This window comes from Stegodyphus dumicola, chromosome 7 (genome assembly GCF_044657685.1).
Source record: "Stegodyphus dumicola isolate Sdum_Otavi_A_Nest chromosome 7, ASM4465768v1".
Taxonomy (NCBI): Eukaryota; Metazoa; Arthropoda; class Arachnida; order Araneae; family Eresidae; genus Stegodyphus; species Stegodyphus dumicola.
The window spans coordinates 31,052,497-31,069,316 of record NC_140774.1 but is presented as its reverse complement, the minus strand read 5'-3'; the positions used below and the strand labels follow the sequence as shown (position 1 = coordinate 31,069,316).

The 16,820-nt window shown below is 30.4% G+C and overlaps 1 protein-coding gene across 1 annotated transcript in view; it reads left to right on the top strand.

Annotated features, from left to right (window-relative positions):
- The window catches only part of ttv (exostosin glycosyltransferase 1 ttv), a 491,560-nt gene extending 475,021 nt beyond the window's left edge, over nucleotides 1–16,539 (top strand). The window contains exon 8 of the mRNA XM_035355768.2: nucleotides 3,406–16,539. Within this exon, the coding sequence (XP_035211659.1) occupies nucleotides 3,406–3,775 (370 nt within the window). The 3' untranslated portion in view covers nucleotides 3,776–16,539. The remainder of the gene's footprint in view (nucleotides 1–3,405) is intronic.
- The last annotated feature ends 281 nt before the right edge of the window (nucleotides 16,540–16,820 follow it).

The window sequence follows — 16,820 nt, the reverse complement described above, 5'->3', positions numbered from 1 at the left end:
ATTTAATTTAATCTAATAGGTTGAATCAGCAACTTAACCGACGATATACTAACTGAAACGGCTAGAATGCGTAGCCACTACTAAGGTTAACAGCTAGAGGACAAAATAGCAAACCTGCGTTACACTAGCGAAATCACGCTTTGCCTAAAACCGCTATCACATCTGCTATTCGTACTTGGAACACTGCGTCGAAGAATATTTGGTTCCTTTAAAAACTGTTTTTATATCTACGATTTAAATGGTGTTTCTGTTGTAAAAAATATTTAGAACAGGAAATGGGGAAGGAATTAATTTTTTTTTTTTTTTAATTGGGCCAAATAGTAGCGCCAAAACGGCGAAATTCTATCGAATCTCGTATGGTAATACATGAATAATAGCTAGTAATGTAACATAATTTAAAGTTGTGATGAAGCTTAAGAAACATTTCGGAAATCGTTATATGTTCAGACTGAAATTGTTTGTTTCCATTCTTAATTTAAAACATAAATATGTATTTGTGTATCCTTTAAACAACCTTAAACCATTTGCATTGTTGGTATGAAGGAATTTACAAACAAAATTTCGAGATCATCGGATTATTTTTTAAGGTGCTTCATTCTTTTTTTGGAAGAGTTTATATACTGATATACAAAGAGATGTGGCTCTTTGCGGTTTTGTTAATAGTCTGATATGCAGCATTTGCAGTATCCTGAAATTCAAGACGGAAGACGAATACTTTGGGATAATCCCCGCCGGGGACTACCATAGATGATGGATGAACGACACCGTGAAGGCAGCCATAGTGGAGGACGTGTAATGAACTTGCTGAACGCATCTAGGTCTACAAGAAAGCAATCACATTTCAACAACATCGCATAGAAAAAGCGTACAAGTTCTGCAAGTGGGGTACTCCACCATTGTCGACAATCACGAGGGATCCAGTATTACATCCTCTAGTGTACCAAGCATTAATTTTCACCACATGCTATGCCTCACACCTCAAGACCACGTCTGTACCCAAGCAAGATGATACTGGGTGTCTGATAGATTAGTTCCAAGTAGTGCATTACGAACTATTACTGCAGGCCACATGGCACTGAGGACCTGTAATCACAACATTTGCAGTGGGTGTAATGTACTTTGCAACAGAAGAAGTCAGTGTTGGCAACTTGCAGTGTGTGCTGTGCCTTGATGATGATGCGATACCATACTTGAGAAACACGAAAAAGGATACCCATTCAGCGACTTAGCTGGGTGGTACTGTGCTCACCGTATCTAGTGCACATAAATTATAACTTGTTCCGTTCTTTGAAAAACCACCTCCTTGATACATCCTTCAACACTGAGGCAGACATAACGGACTTTGCTTCTCAGATTTTTGGGTTTTGCCGCCAAGGCATTGTACAGCTGCAGGAACTTTGGCAAAAAGTATGGGATGCTAATTGGGATTACTTCGAAAGCTAATGTAAAGTTCCATGCACTGTGTGACGAAAGCATTTTTGGTCGCTTTGTAATATGTGACATTTTAGATCCGCTGCGCTTTAAATTTTTCTGTATTGTATTAGTTTACCATGTGTCTGGCTCAGGAATTGTGAGGGAAGTTACTACTTATAACTATATTACTTATAATTAATCTTATTCTATGAGATGATCTCACGGTTATTTAGATAGATATACAATATTTATTCTATCTGAAAGTTAATTTATTAAATGAATATTTATCGGTTCTTGAGGTAGCATTAAAAGACTTTTCTAAAGCAGTTTATATAATTCTTTTATCTCGGTAGCAGATTTATTTAATTTTATTTCAGCGTTGAAGATTTGATTTTTTAGAAGAAATAATGTTTTAAAAAATAATGTTAGTGGTAAAGTGTTACATTTTTTTAATTTTAAACTAAAATAAAATGTAACAGAGTTCAAAATGAAACATTTTCGAGATACTAAGCATATTTACTCGTATTTATGAAGACTCCGCACAATATGAACACGAGCTATAACAAAGGACAGGTAGAATGCACAAAAAGTCGAAAACATAAAATATGCATAATTTCAAAGGCAAAGGCTGAAAAAGTCAGGAGGAAAGGCAAAAACAAAAGGTATCTTTAAAAGAAATTCTTAAAATGCGAATTGTAGGGAAGAGAAAAATCCACGAATTTCTGTTCGAAGCTTTAGCCTCTAGTACTCTGTATTTTCAGCTGATAATGCATTTTGCATTCTTTTGCAACATAGCTGCAAAGACATCCTTGTAGGGCCCGGGGACAAACTGCAGAAGTATTATAAAAGTACACTGCAACGTTTTCAAATATGTAAGACGATTAGGCACATGCACGAGAAAAAGAGCTTTTCCCTTTATATCATAGAAACATTCAGAAAGCTACGATTGTAATAAAATATCTTGGCATGTCCCCCCCATGGGAAAATCCAGTGTTAGATTTTTGTATTGTGAGGTTATGTTTTAGTAGAGTATCATCTATGAAATTTATTACTGTTACTTAAGTTACATGAATAACATTGATGAATCATCGTGAAGTTGTCGACCAATGCAATGTAACCAATACTACTTTCAATATACACCGTTATCACGAACTGCTAAGGGACAGTAGTTACCGCGAAGTTACTTTGCTCAGTTTCACGGCAACTCCTTAGGCTCTTTAAAGCTTTTGCTTCTCAAAATCAATGGCACTACTAAACGATACGCTTTTAGTTATCTGGTAAAGTGATAGTATTCCGCATTTTTATATCTGTCTAATAACTGTGAAATAATTTACAAACACATGGTTCAATATTTAAATTAATTAACGGGGCGGGAATATGGAAAAAATTTAAACGAGATAAAAAGTTTTTGATTAGTTAAAATGAGGTAAGAAAATTGATGGATTTTGCCAAAGTAAATCAGTCATTATGCATTTACGAGTAGATTTGAAGGCGGGAACAAAGCTCGGATTTTTTTTTATCGTGACCGTTCTCATGAAAATGATTTAATCATTTAAACTTCAAAGGAATTTAATTTTGTCTGTTAACTCAATGCACGTTATCAAAATCAAAATATATTCAAGAATGAGGAAAAAAAAAACTATCTTTCAGTTTTTTAATTTTTTTTCCCTTTTCCTGAAGCTGACAATTAAATTATAATTTAGTGAAGGCGATATCCGATTTAAAAGATGGAATCTATGATTCCGTAGCGGTAGCTTTAAATCAGCTTTCTGGGACTGAATCTGCAAACGCTGTTTTGGAATATGCTAAAGCATATTCTTTTCCCGTACCACAAATGTTATATTTAAGCACGAAATTGGTTATATAAAAATCATAAAATGTAAAAGCCAAATTGTTTCTTTTATGGAATTGTATAACGGGTCTGCTTCATTAATTATTTTCTCTACTGAGTTTTTTTATTTTTTGAAATCTGACAATATTTTACTTTTCTAGGTACTATCATTTCTTATACACTCACTACTTAAGCCACTTGCTCCACAAGATCGTGGACCAGTCTCAGAATTGCGAGGACATCCTGCTCAACTTCCTAGTCAGTCATGTAACTCGGCTGCCCCCTATTAAAGTTACTCAGCGTAAGCAATATAAGGAGACCATGCTAGCAGGGGGCGGCCGTAGTTACCCTTCTCCCTGGAATGATCCGGATCACTTCGTCCAGAGACAGACCTGTATGAACGCCTTTGCCAAGATCTTCGGCTACATGCCTTTAGTACGCTCTAATACCAGGCTGGATCCTGTTCTGTTCAAGGATCCCGTTTCGAACCTCAGGAAGAAGTACCGTCGCATGGAAATAGCTGGCAGCTAGTGAAGGCCATTGTGGTGATATTTAAGAAAGAAATGGCTACATTCGGAGCTCAGTGAGTGAGAGTAACATCTTCTCTCAGCTTCTTCAGGAGCCCACGATTCTGACTATGAAGTCGGCCGAAAGAAATATATCAGGAATGCGCCCGTGAACTCTTTATCTCTGTCACTCACTTGCATGCGTCTGTTTTTGGGTAGCTGCGTCGGTCTGGTTGTTGACTTCATAAGTGTGAATCAAGAACATGCCCACAGAACTTTTGCTAGTGTCATCCACTCACATGCGTCTGTCTTGGGCTGCTATTTCCGCCTGATTGTCTATTTTGCCAGAGACGTTTCTCAGGCCGCTGGCCTCGAAAGGCTGCAGTCTTTACAAATGAATGGATGGATTTTTCTTCTCCTGACTGATTATTCTTAGAGCTTTAACTGAGACTTTGTTTGGGCTCTTCCACTTACTTTCCAGCGCTGGTGGTATTGATTCAATTGGCAATGAAGCTTTAGCCAACAGCTTTTGGAAAGATGGTGATTTCCTGAAATTATTTACTTTGGTTTGTGAACTTTCACTTTCCATTTGTTTAAAAGCGTTAGATATTTTGTTTACTGATAATTTAAAAATTAAATTGATTTTTATAGTATATTTGTTGTAATATAAAAAACAGTTTATATGAATTTTATCTGACGGTATATTACCTTAAAATTACTGCCTTTCTTTTTATGTAAAGGAGTTTACTGATAGTTCTGATAGTGGCCTATGAAATATAACTATTAAAAATGGCTGAAAACTTTCATTTGCATGTATTGTGATAAACTTTCCAATTCTATTTGTCTGAGAGTTATGTCTGTTGTATTTATTAAACAAATGTTAATAAGCAGTAATGTATTTAATTTTGTTTCAGCGGTTACAATATTAATGTCTGGTGTAAGTCATACAGTGTGAAAGATCCTGGTATCAAATGTATTTTTGATAGCATAAATGATATTAAACATGAACTGGATTATCAAAAAAGTTATCTGTCTTTACAACTGATCTGAACAATTATTTTTATCCAAGATTTAAAACTAATGCCTATTTGAAATAATTAATAATTTTAAAAAGGAGGGAATGTTATGAAGCTAGAAAGATAGTAATATTTTTTTTATTATTTTAGTTTCTGAATCTAATACTTCAATAATAGTTTCCTTTCAAAAGAAAAGTCTGAAATTAATTTTTTTAGAACTTCATAGTGTCATTTAAATTAAAGAAAATAGTGACGTTTGAAAATAGTAACGTATTTATTAGAGTTCAAAATTTTTCATTTTAAATGATCAACTGGAACTCAAATACTAAGTACATAATTTTTCAACTGGAAGTGGTGAATAAGTTGTGAAGTGGTGGTAAAACCGCATTTCTTAAGTAAACTGCAATTAACGGTTCATGCAACTGCATTTATTAAGGAAAATTCGAATAGAATTTGAGTTTTGTAATTTTATTGTCCTTTAAAAAAATAAATATATAGTCAAGGAACAAGACTGATCTCAATTATTTCCTGTTTGTGATTTTTTTTTTTTTTTTTTTTTTAATTTTCATTATAATACTTGATACTATATTTTCTAAGTTTTACATTGGTGCAACACTTACTAAAATTGTTTTTGTGAAAATAAGCAATATTATTTCTATACTTTTTGACTTATCACATTTATATATGTATACATGTTTTATTTATTTTTAAATTTTTGAACAAAATGTTTCTGTTAAGATACGTAAATCCAAATTTCAAATGCTGAAGTTATATATTATGTATGAATTTAGTTGTTAATTGCTAGAAATTTGTTGTATTTTAAATCATGCAGGTTTTACCTAACTATATATATATATATATGCGTATCTCCCGTCCATTATTCCTTTTTTATTGGTTCGAAATTCTCAATTTCCACCTCGGGCTTTTTTCGACACATTAAACCTCAAACTATTGTCACATTTTAACGATTTCTGACTGCTGCAACGCTGTTTTATTGGTAGGAAACTTTTTCGGCGCGTGTTGCCATTCGGAAAGAATAAATGGAGGGAAAAAACAACGGATGGAACTTTATTACCTCTGAATAGAACAAGAGCTTTTAAATTTTTTTCTTCCGTGAATTAATGGATTGGCAATAGCGTTAAATTCAGAGATTTCGTATTTTATTTGCAGTTTTCGACGAAAGTTTTTTTTTCCTCCCCCTTTATTTAATGTTCTATACTTGGCTTTAACGTTCGATGCGGCTTAATACAGTATCCTTTATTTTATCGTTTAAGTAGAATTGATTTTAAACATAAATTTTCACCTTTTCAGTGGCGATATATATTTTCGGAGTTTAAGTTAAATCACATTTTGAAACCTTAAATAATTTGACATCATTTTTAACAGAACTTTAATAATTTTATAAATTATTTCAAATATTAAGACGATAATGAAAATTTATTTTAAATATTCGTTTAATTTTATAAATTGTTACGATCTTAATGATGATGTCACTTTAATGTATTGCTATATTGTAAATGTATTATGATCATCACAATGATGTGATACCGAGATAGATCATTGGTTTGGTATGTATTTATGTTGATGTTTTGATATTCCAACATGTTGCTCTTAATTTTTATATTTTAAAAAATTAATTTAATTTGCTCAAATAATAAAGTGTTGAAATTCATTATTTTTTCCTATAAAGAAACCTATATATAGCTTTTAAAGCTTATTAATATGTTTAAAAAATACATTGGATTGAAATCTAATTAGTTAATTTTTTAACCTGCATTGTTAGCAATGAAGTCAAAAAAATTTCAAAAACTTTTATGTAAATCTCTTGAGAGTTTGTAAGGGTTCGAAAAATTTAAAGCAATGTAAATGAAAGATAAAGAAAACTGAATTTTAATTTTTTGATCTAATTAAACCTTGTTAAATAAAGATAAATGCATTTTTACTATATATTCTTCGGATGGGGAATTTTCGGACAGATTTATTGATTATAAACAACATTTTATCTAGAAATTACAAAGTTTGGGGGTGAAGAGAGAAAAAAGAAAATTATCTAGAAAACTTACGGTCTGATCACACGTAAATTATGCATAGGGAAACAGCGAAAGAAAAAAACAGTTTTATTTAATCAGAACTTTAACACAAAGTCACTTCTGGTACTTATATAAGCCACTACAACATGGGGCGATGCAACTTAAAACAACAATCCAATTCAAGATTTAAAATTAAGATTAGTAGCCAAAGACTACGCAATTGACTTAACGGGAAGTTGGTTCAGATTTTTCACAGGCATAACAATTTAAATGTCTGAAATTAGAAGGCAAAGATCTTATTTGAGCTAGCGAAATCTAGTAACTTAGCATCAAGAAGCAGAAACACGCTCTGTCTTATAATCTAAAAACTTCTCAAACTAAATTTGCATTCTAGTAGGGAAGTGGAAAAGTGTGTATATGTGTATGTGTATTTTAATTACGGCAAAGCACACTAGGGCTATCTGCCTAAGGGGAGGGATGCCTTTCATGGAGGACTTTCTAAGGGAAACTGGCTCGTATACACGTTACACATGGGGAAAACCACGAAAACACCCATGCAGCCAGCCCGTTCGCGGGATTCGAACCTCGGACCGAACTACCAGTGTTCAACGACTTTACCGCTCGGCCGCTGGTGGGCGGGAAGTGGAAAAGAGAACTGATAGTAAAGAACTTAATATTAAAAAAATATGATGTTTACCCCACATGTCTTCCTTGTATGGTGTATTAAATTGTAGACAATTTTTGCTGCATTTCATTTAAACTTATTTCCTCGAATTCTATAAGAGATGTATTTCTCATTCAATTAATTCAATTCTCACTTCACGGCAAAGCAAAGATATATAAATACTGAAAACATCTTCATTAAAAATTGTAAAATACAGAAAAACATAAAATACCAAATATTGTTAAAACAGGTTTAAAAAATTTTACAATTGAAATTAGAGTTTCTACGCAAAACAAACAATTCGACCAGCGGGCAGGAAGACAAATTATATTTACTTCAGAATACTCAAGAGATTTCACCAATGTATGAATCTATCTTCATTACATTCAAAATCTGTTGTCTGAGAATTTTGCCGTTGTTATTACAAATCTTTGTGTTACATTTTATAAACTCAAAATTTGGAATACCGTACGATTCACCATTTTGCCACTTGGCTGGGTCTAGCATTTCATGCGTAGATCTCTTCCAAAAGGTAACAACTAAAAGCATAATGCGAACCATTTTATTTGATTGATTCTTCTGTAAAATGATATGCTGGTTTTTTTCCTCAGTTTTGTAAAAATCGTACCATAGTTTATAATATATAATATTTCAGTTATTTTGAGAAAAATGTGCTAAACAGTCTGAATTTTAAATATTTTTTAATTATTATATATTTTAATCACGATATTTCCGTTACTTTAAGAAAAATATACTAGGAAGTTAGAGAATTTTGAATGGTACTTTTAAAAAACAGTTTCATAACATAAATACCATATTTAACAAAATTTTATATTTAGACTTTATTTGACGCTCAAAATCTACAGCATGTCATTTTAGAAATGACATTGAGTCAGAATAAAAGAAGTCGTAAATTAAATAAATGTTTTGCATGCTAAAATATAACGAAACTTTAATTTGAGGTTTTGAAAATATAACGAAACTTTTCGGCCTTTTATACATAATAAGTATCAAGAAGTAAAGAATACTAGAAGTCGTAAATTTTGTATGCTAAAATATAGCAAAATCTTACTTTAGATTTTTGAAAAATAAGGAAACTTTTGAGCCTTTCAGAATTTATCGGTAACGCCCGCACTAGGCATGTCTAAATATTTTGGCAGAGTGCCACTGAATTTCTCATCTGCTGTGATTCAGAAACAAGTATAATTCGACTATTTCAATCACAACTTTGGCTGCCATTCTGCCAAAACACATACACTCGTTCAAAAGGGGCGTTATTATAGTTCGACCGTCTGAAGCGCCACTCTGGTTGGCATTCTGCCAAAACACATAAACTCGTCTAAAAGGGGCGGTATTATTTGCTGCGACGTGAAAGGTCTTCTCTTCTCCGGAAAGAGCTATGCTGGAGGGAAAGAAAGTCCCCATCCTTCCACCCTATTTTGAGAATAATTCGGTCCGAATGGCGCATGCGTGTTTGCGCTCATGGTCACGGATGAGGCAGTCGATCTATATATGAATCCGTGAAAAGTGAAATTTAATTTCACTTTCTTATTAATAAAGTAAAAGCTAATAACAAACATTAGCCTCGTGAATTATTATATAACAAAACAAATGTAATTATTATATAACAAAACAAATATAATGATTACATAACAAAACAAATGGAAATTAATTATATAACAAAACTTCTAATTGAAATTACATACAGGTTTTAAATTATAATGAAAACAGGTAATTTGAAACGAACTTTAAATTAACATTTTTCAAGGTTTCAGGAACTGATATAAATATTGCTTTTTTCATATATATCCATTTAGATGGTATGTATATTTGTAACTCAATATGATATTGTATTATTTTGTATTATAATTAAACATTGAGCCTTTGAGCAAATACTTCAGGATATAGTGTTACGTTATTCATTATTAAATGCATCTAAGAATTAATGTAAATGTGTGTTAATTATTTTGTTATAAATTTGTATATATTGCTCTTGTAAAAAACAAAATGGTTATTTAATATGTATGTCTTTTCCTTTAATAAATAACTTTTTATGCTTGCTTGCAGTGACATTTGTAAACAATAGTTTTAAAACTGTGTTTTATGCGTTCCATTGATATTGTATGCTAAATGGAGTTTGTGTTTCTAGAAGAGTGTTTTATTATTTATTTATTTGTTCGTCGATAGTATTTGAAGGATATTAAAAATGTGTTTTAAAATGCCTTTTTATCTAGATATTAGAAATTTTATGAAAAAAATTTCTTTTTATATGGTGTGTTATATTAATGTGTAATTTTGCACTTTTTTAAATTAGAATTTTGAGCCTTAAGGGGCGAAAAAAACAAAATATTTTTTGTTTTGAATAATTTTAACAAGTGTCATATTTCTAGATTTTTGTATGCTGAGAACTTTGTATGATTTCAATTACGAATTTATAATATATAATCATTACAAGGAATGCCAAAGTTTTAAAAGCTGTATTATAGGAATGATTCATATTTTGACGATTAATACCTTGTTGCCTTTGAAAGTAATGTAAACTTACCTCATTTTATCTTTTAACTTATTTTGTCTTCTAGTTTTCTAACTGATTTTTTACCTTTACGTTTTTAAGGTAATTGTACATTCCAAACTATATATTCCTCATTTAAAGAAAAGAAGAGGAAAACATTCAACAGTCCACCTTAAATTAATGCTTTTCATTTTTTTCACGAATTATTTGTTTTTTAAAATGCCAGAAGGACCTTAATTTGCCCATCCTATACCTATGTATTCCGACGAAAAACTTTCAATGATGATTATGCTTCGCTTCATTTCCGATACTATTACATTTTTTATTTCAAATTATAAATTTAGTTATAGATTTGTGTTTTGAAGGTAAGAAGCCACAAAATTGAATTTACTTTATATAATTGATGATTATTTCGTACTTCTATGGCTTTGTTAAATCAAAGTGAATATTACTATTTTTATTTCAAATTATAGATTTAGAAGTTGACATTTGCTTAGGAAATGAAGAAAAATGTATCAGTTTAAAATTTTTATATCCGAACTACAAATTGTTAATAAATTACATTTAATATCCTGGCACGAATATTTGTGTTTGTAAATTGTGTGATATTCTGACAAATCTCTTATCTTGGTTTGTAATGAATAATTTAATTTATTGGGTTATGCTTTCTTGATATCTAATAATAATTAATTACAGATGAAGATACATTAAAGTTTGATTTATGATAGTTTGTCTGTTTTGCAATATGTATATAAAAGACATAGACCGCTGCTTAACGATAAACCTTTTTAGAGGTTCCGTCACCTTAATTCAAGTCTGCCAAATGCTGTCCAAATCATAAACCTTCACATTGTTGCCTCGGCATAAAGTTGCTTTTAGCATTATTACGATCAATTTTTAATTTGAATAAAACAGCTTTGATACTTTTTTTCTGTAACGGCCTTGGCGAGAAAGTAATGGCCTTGGCCCGTAACGGCCTTGGCATTGACACTATTCGAGCGTAAGAAAGTGCGATTTGTTTTCAAATGTTTTAAACGTGCACGAACACGAAATTGACTGCGATAAATGATAAATCGACACACGTGTAGAAGGAATTTAATATAGATTTGTATGTATTGTAGAATTTAATACACTTTTGTCAGCAGTTTGTTTAAAATAACATAATTCAACAGAACTTAAGATATATGTTAATTATTGTATTTAAAAGAATTAATGTAAGCTATTAGTTTAAAATAGCATTTGTAAATATGCCGAAAAGTTGTATTTAATATAATTTATTACAAAGAAAAATCTGAGTTGGACACTATATGACTTCCTTTTACGGCCTATTATATTAAACACTTTTTTTTTTTCATCTTATTTAAACTTACTTATCTTCTTGAATTATTCTAACTTAAAATAATAACCGATCCTTTAAGGCAAGTTGAAAATGGTATTGAAAATTTTGAAATTAATTGTCCCAGTCAATTTTTGTCGTACGGGAGTCAAATTTCCTCTTATTTTATATTTTCATAACGACTATAAAATTTCCCAAGTATAAATATAAAAACCAGGAGATCGCATTAAAAGTTACATTTTGTTGTTTGTTCAAATTTTTTTTTAATCCGACATTGCCTAAATATAGATATTTTCGTCATTTAAAACACTTCTGAATTTTAAGTATATGACTACGACCAACGATTGCGTATGTAAATGCCAGTTAAGGACTATTAAGCTGGGTAAGAGGTGTATATTATATATATATATATATATATATTTCTGTATATGGATACAGAAAGCAAGGGTTTTTGTAGATGAGAGATTTCAATGTTCCTCCCCCCTGACGCAGTTGCATTGAAGTTGATTGAATTCCTCTTCTGTTTTTGTTCATTTTTCTTTAAATTTCGTTGATTTTTTTAAAATGGGGTTTTGGTTTTAACTTCTTTAAATTCTTTGTTGCATTTATAAGATTATTTGAAATTTATTAATTATGAATTTCAGTTTTTGGTTTTTGTGAAAAATTAGTTCGAAATTTCGTACTTTATGTCTTTATATATATAATTTAAGTTTAAGAGTTTAAAAGCATTAAAAGATTCAACTATCAGTAATAAGACCCGAATTTTACCAAGTAAATAAATATATAAACTACATAAAATCAAAAACGTAAAAAAAAAGGGACATTGATATGAAAGAAGAAATAAAAACTAAAAGGCTAAAACAACTATGGAACAAGGGAAGTAAGGGTGGGGAAAAAAAATTCATCTCCCCTGTCATAACAGAACTTGTCAAGAGAAAAGTGTTTTGAAGTTCCATAGTTGGCCGATTAAAAAGACAGCCAAGACAAATTTCGTTCCGAAATTTAATGAGACTTGTAAGCGGAAACTTGATTTATTTGTCAAATAATTAGAAGAAAAAGAAGTCTTATTAAATTATCTCTTTTCCCTATTTATATGTATCTATATATATATTATATTAGCACTTTTAGTTCTGCTGATTTCAATTAAAAAAGGGAAGGTGCATAGCTTGATATTAGTAGTTCCATATAAAAAATTTTAACGTTCTATGGCTAATCGTTTTGAGTTATGCGAGATATATACGTGCAGAATTCACAAAAAATATCCGTTTTCCAGCCTGTTTTGGAAAAAAGAGTCCTTTATTCTGTCTGTACATACAGACGTCACGCAAAAAAAAATGGATTCTGGAACGGTCAAAATGGATATTTCCGTTAAAATGTGAGTTTTTTTTTTTTTTTTTTTTTTTTTTTTTTTTAGTTACAATATTTTCTTACTTCATATAAGGAAGTGTAAAAAAAGGGGGGAAGTAAACATGCCGAAAAAGGAATTTTTTACGGACCATTTCAGGTGGCCCCAGTTAAGCAAATGCTGCTAATAATGCCTCAACCATCAACTGTAACTTCTTTTCCCGCTGATGAAAAATTGAAAAGAGTCAGCATAATATTTTACAACGAAAAACCGCTATATTGACGCAATTCTATTACGAAAAACCAATTTATTAAATAAAGCTTATTTCTTTCACATGCGCAGACTGGTAACTGTTTGTTTCTCGCCAATGCAGAAACGCGCCATATTCAATTTCTCGCCAAGGCCATTAAAGAAGAAAAGTGCTTGCACCTTTACGTAGGGGCACTACTATAATACAGATAGGGTTTTGATATGCTATAGTGATTCATAAAATAAGTGAAAATCATGTTTATATAGGGCGCTGTCCCACTGTGAAGGTACCGGAATTGACGAAGATCCTTATGATAACATCCCACAGAACTCGTAGTGATATTTTTCCGTAATTGAATTTTAAAGCAAAATTGCTTGTTCTTGTAAAAACTGTTAATGAAAAGAAATTTCGAATTTCTAGCTGTTACTGAAGTAATATTTTGCGTTTCCTTTGTCTGAGCTGTAAAATATTGTGTTGTGCTTTTGATTAATTTGCTTGTTATGATTATATAAATACTTAGGTGCAGATTTATTTTCTTCTGTATTCTACCCTCTCTCTTTACATTAAACTATTGATTAACTGCAGTTCTAAACATGTTCTCGATTTGCTAGTACTGATGGGGATCTTTAGTGAGAAATATTGCAATAATTAAGCGATTATTTGTTGCATTTTAAATTTTGGGTAGTTGGTTTAACTGTAGTTACAATTCTTTTCTTTTTACAAAGCGATTTTCGCACACTAATTTTAGATTACACTAAACAGTGGAAAGAATAGCGAGAGAATTTTTCTTACAACGAAATGGATTAAAATATAGCGTTTGCATAACGTCACTGTTACTAGTGCGTACTTCAATAGTGCCCTCTAGCTGAGAAAAGATGCGGTAAATATATCTCGTACTACGGAAAATTGCGGTTTTTTATCAATAAAAAACACGTAATTTAGGAAATAACTACTAGGCGCACATATGTCTTTTACACTGTAATAAAAATACACATTTGTAATATTGTAAATAAATGTAAAAACATCAAAAGTCAGCGCAGATATTAGATTACAAATAGATAATTCAAATTTTATTCTAATATTTTCTTTCGTTGTGTAGTTGTCATAAAGTTACTAATTTGTATCAAGGATGTAAAAATGTAAGTCTTTGTATATAGTACTGTGATGAAGAATATTGGTCAGGAAAGTTTGTTGCATGGTTAAAAGAGAATATTTTATCTCTCATTTTTGTGTTTCTTCGATCACTAGGCCTCAGATGGGAAAAGAAAAAAAAAGTGCCGTAAAAAATATAAAGGTTTATTATATATAAAGAATACATAAAAAATACAAAGTTATTCAAGGCAAATTAGGCTCCTCATGTAGCATAATTTATAATCTGTAGTTTCTTCTTCTTCTTTTCCCTTTAATTATTATAGTATAGTAAAAAAAAAAAAAAAAAAAAAAATCTGTATACTTTAATTACAATTTAATTAGAATTTCTTCCACCATTTTTAAATAACTTAATTTATTTTAAACGTCGCTGTTTTAGCTGAAACATTTTTATTACTATTATTTAAATGTCCTTCATTTAATTTGTTGGCCATCTGATATTATTTTATTAATTCATCATGTGCTAGAATTAAAAAAGCACTCCTATTTCTTTTCATCTGGGGCCTATATGAAATGAAAAATGTAACGTTCTGTAAAGCTGTCTAAATAAATATCAAAACGGTATAAATTTTTTGACTACTATCTTGTATTTTTATAAATAAATTCCTAAATGTCGTGTCAATTTTACAGTATATAGATGTATAAAAAATATTCTCTCTAAATTGTATTGTGTCTTGTATAGAAATGTTTAACTTGGGATTACCGAAGTTTGTATTTTGCCTTTCTATTTGTTTAATGCTATTTAAAAGAATATTAAAATTTATTTGTTTTCGTACAGCTTCAATCGCATTTGAAAAGAGAGTTTAACGGTCCTTTTATCGATAAATCGATTGTTAAATGAAAGTAAAGGAGTAATAATGAAGTAAAGCATCGATAATGGTCTTTTTAATCGATCTGCGTTCTGTCTGAGTTATAAAGAGTCAAATCTTACTAGAAATTTCAAAAGATAATTAAACTGGTTGATGTTTAATTCTTTCCAAAACGATAATTCGTTTCTTTTGTACTTATGATGAATGTTTTTCTGTTAATCATATGACAGTTTGTGTTCAAATTTGTCTTGACAGGCTAGATTAAATATATCGTTATGGTCATCAGGTGTTTATTTCTAATTTTATTGGGCGTAGGAAAATAAAAATCGTTTTTCTAGAAAAAATAGATTTTCTAATTGTGTTTTTACCTGTTGTCGTGTGCTGAATTTTTTAATTGCTCAGAAGTCTGTAAATTCGCATTACAATATAAGTAGAATATAAATAATGGTTCATGTCTAAATATAATAGTTTAATTTTTTGCTTGAAGAAAAAATTACTTCAAAATATTTTATTCTGAAAAAAAAAAAGCATGCATAACTACTTATAAAATTAAAATTATTTGTACAGTGATGAAATTTAGACTGGAAAATATGTTTGTCTGAATTATTGTTCTTCGTGAAGTTCTTAGTTATCTGTATTGTTCTTGGTCCGTAAATCAATATATTTTTTGTAAAAAAAATTAAGCGCATTCGTTTATTAATATATATTATTTTCTTTAATTTGTTATCATCAATATTATTCTGATAGTAAATTTGCAAAAAAGTAATGTTAAATTTGTGTTTTATATATTGTTCGTCTGCCAGAAACTAGAATTTCTTAAATTCTGAATATTCTAGCTAACGTCATCTTTTGTTGAAAAATACAAAGTGAAATGGAATGTATTGTTTCTTATTTATAATATGCCAATTCAGTAGTTTATAAAAATCAGTGTTACTCAGCTTTAGACAATAGTCATTGTTTTTAAAGAATTTTCTTGGTATTTAAATGTTGTTTCTACTCTCAGGCTTCGTCATATAATTTTTAATTAATTAACTCTATTCATTGCCAAGATATTTGAGAAACTTATGAAAGATTTACATATTTCATACTAACTTTTTTTTTAAGTTTAATGTATTGTGTTACAAAGTATGACTGATGTGCAGTATTAGTGTTTAATGCATTTTAATGGTGTTTGCTTGGCGAACTGTTATTTTTAAAAATTGCTTAAAATAATTCTTAATGTATATAGTATATATACATGTCTGATCTTTGGACGTTTATTCTGCATTTACCAAATCTTCTATTACGAATTTTAATGTTGGTTTTTGGAAAATTTCTGCCTGAATTGTGAAAAAAATTAACGTATCATCATAATACCATAATTGTCAAATTTTTTCATATGAGATGTGTATATTACATAGATTTATTTATATTATTATGCAGATTATTTTGTGTATGTGTGACTCTATCATAAAGAAAGGAATTCCTTCGGAAAATTAGACTTGTCAGTTTAGACTTGTTACTTCCTTCTTTATGAAATGGCGCAATACGAAAATCATACCGGGTGTCATCTTATCTGAGCATGATTTCCTATATTGAAGCTTTGATAATCTTATTCATAAGCACCGGAAATGCGTACCTATTCTCGGTTGTTGAAAGCTAGTTTTACAGAATTATTAAAATATTGTTTTTCATTAAATGGTGTTTTGTGATTTTTTTCCTTGAGTCCATTGTTTATTTTTGCTACATAAAATATATTGGAATATCAGGTCTGATAATTATTCCTAAACTTCTCTAAAGTAGGTAATAGTCTGTGATATCATAACCATATACGGGATGTTCAGAAAAGTGGACCGAACATTTAAGTGTGTTCCACCATTAGTTGGACATTTGCTTCTTGAATATTCATCAGAAATCGCAAATCCATCGGTCTCATCACCAAGAGCGTTACCCAAGATGACCGATATTGGGTCCGCAAAT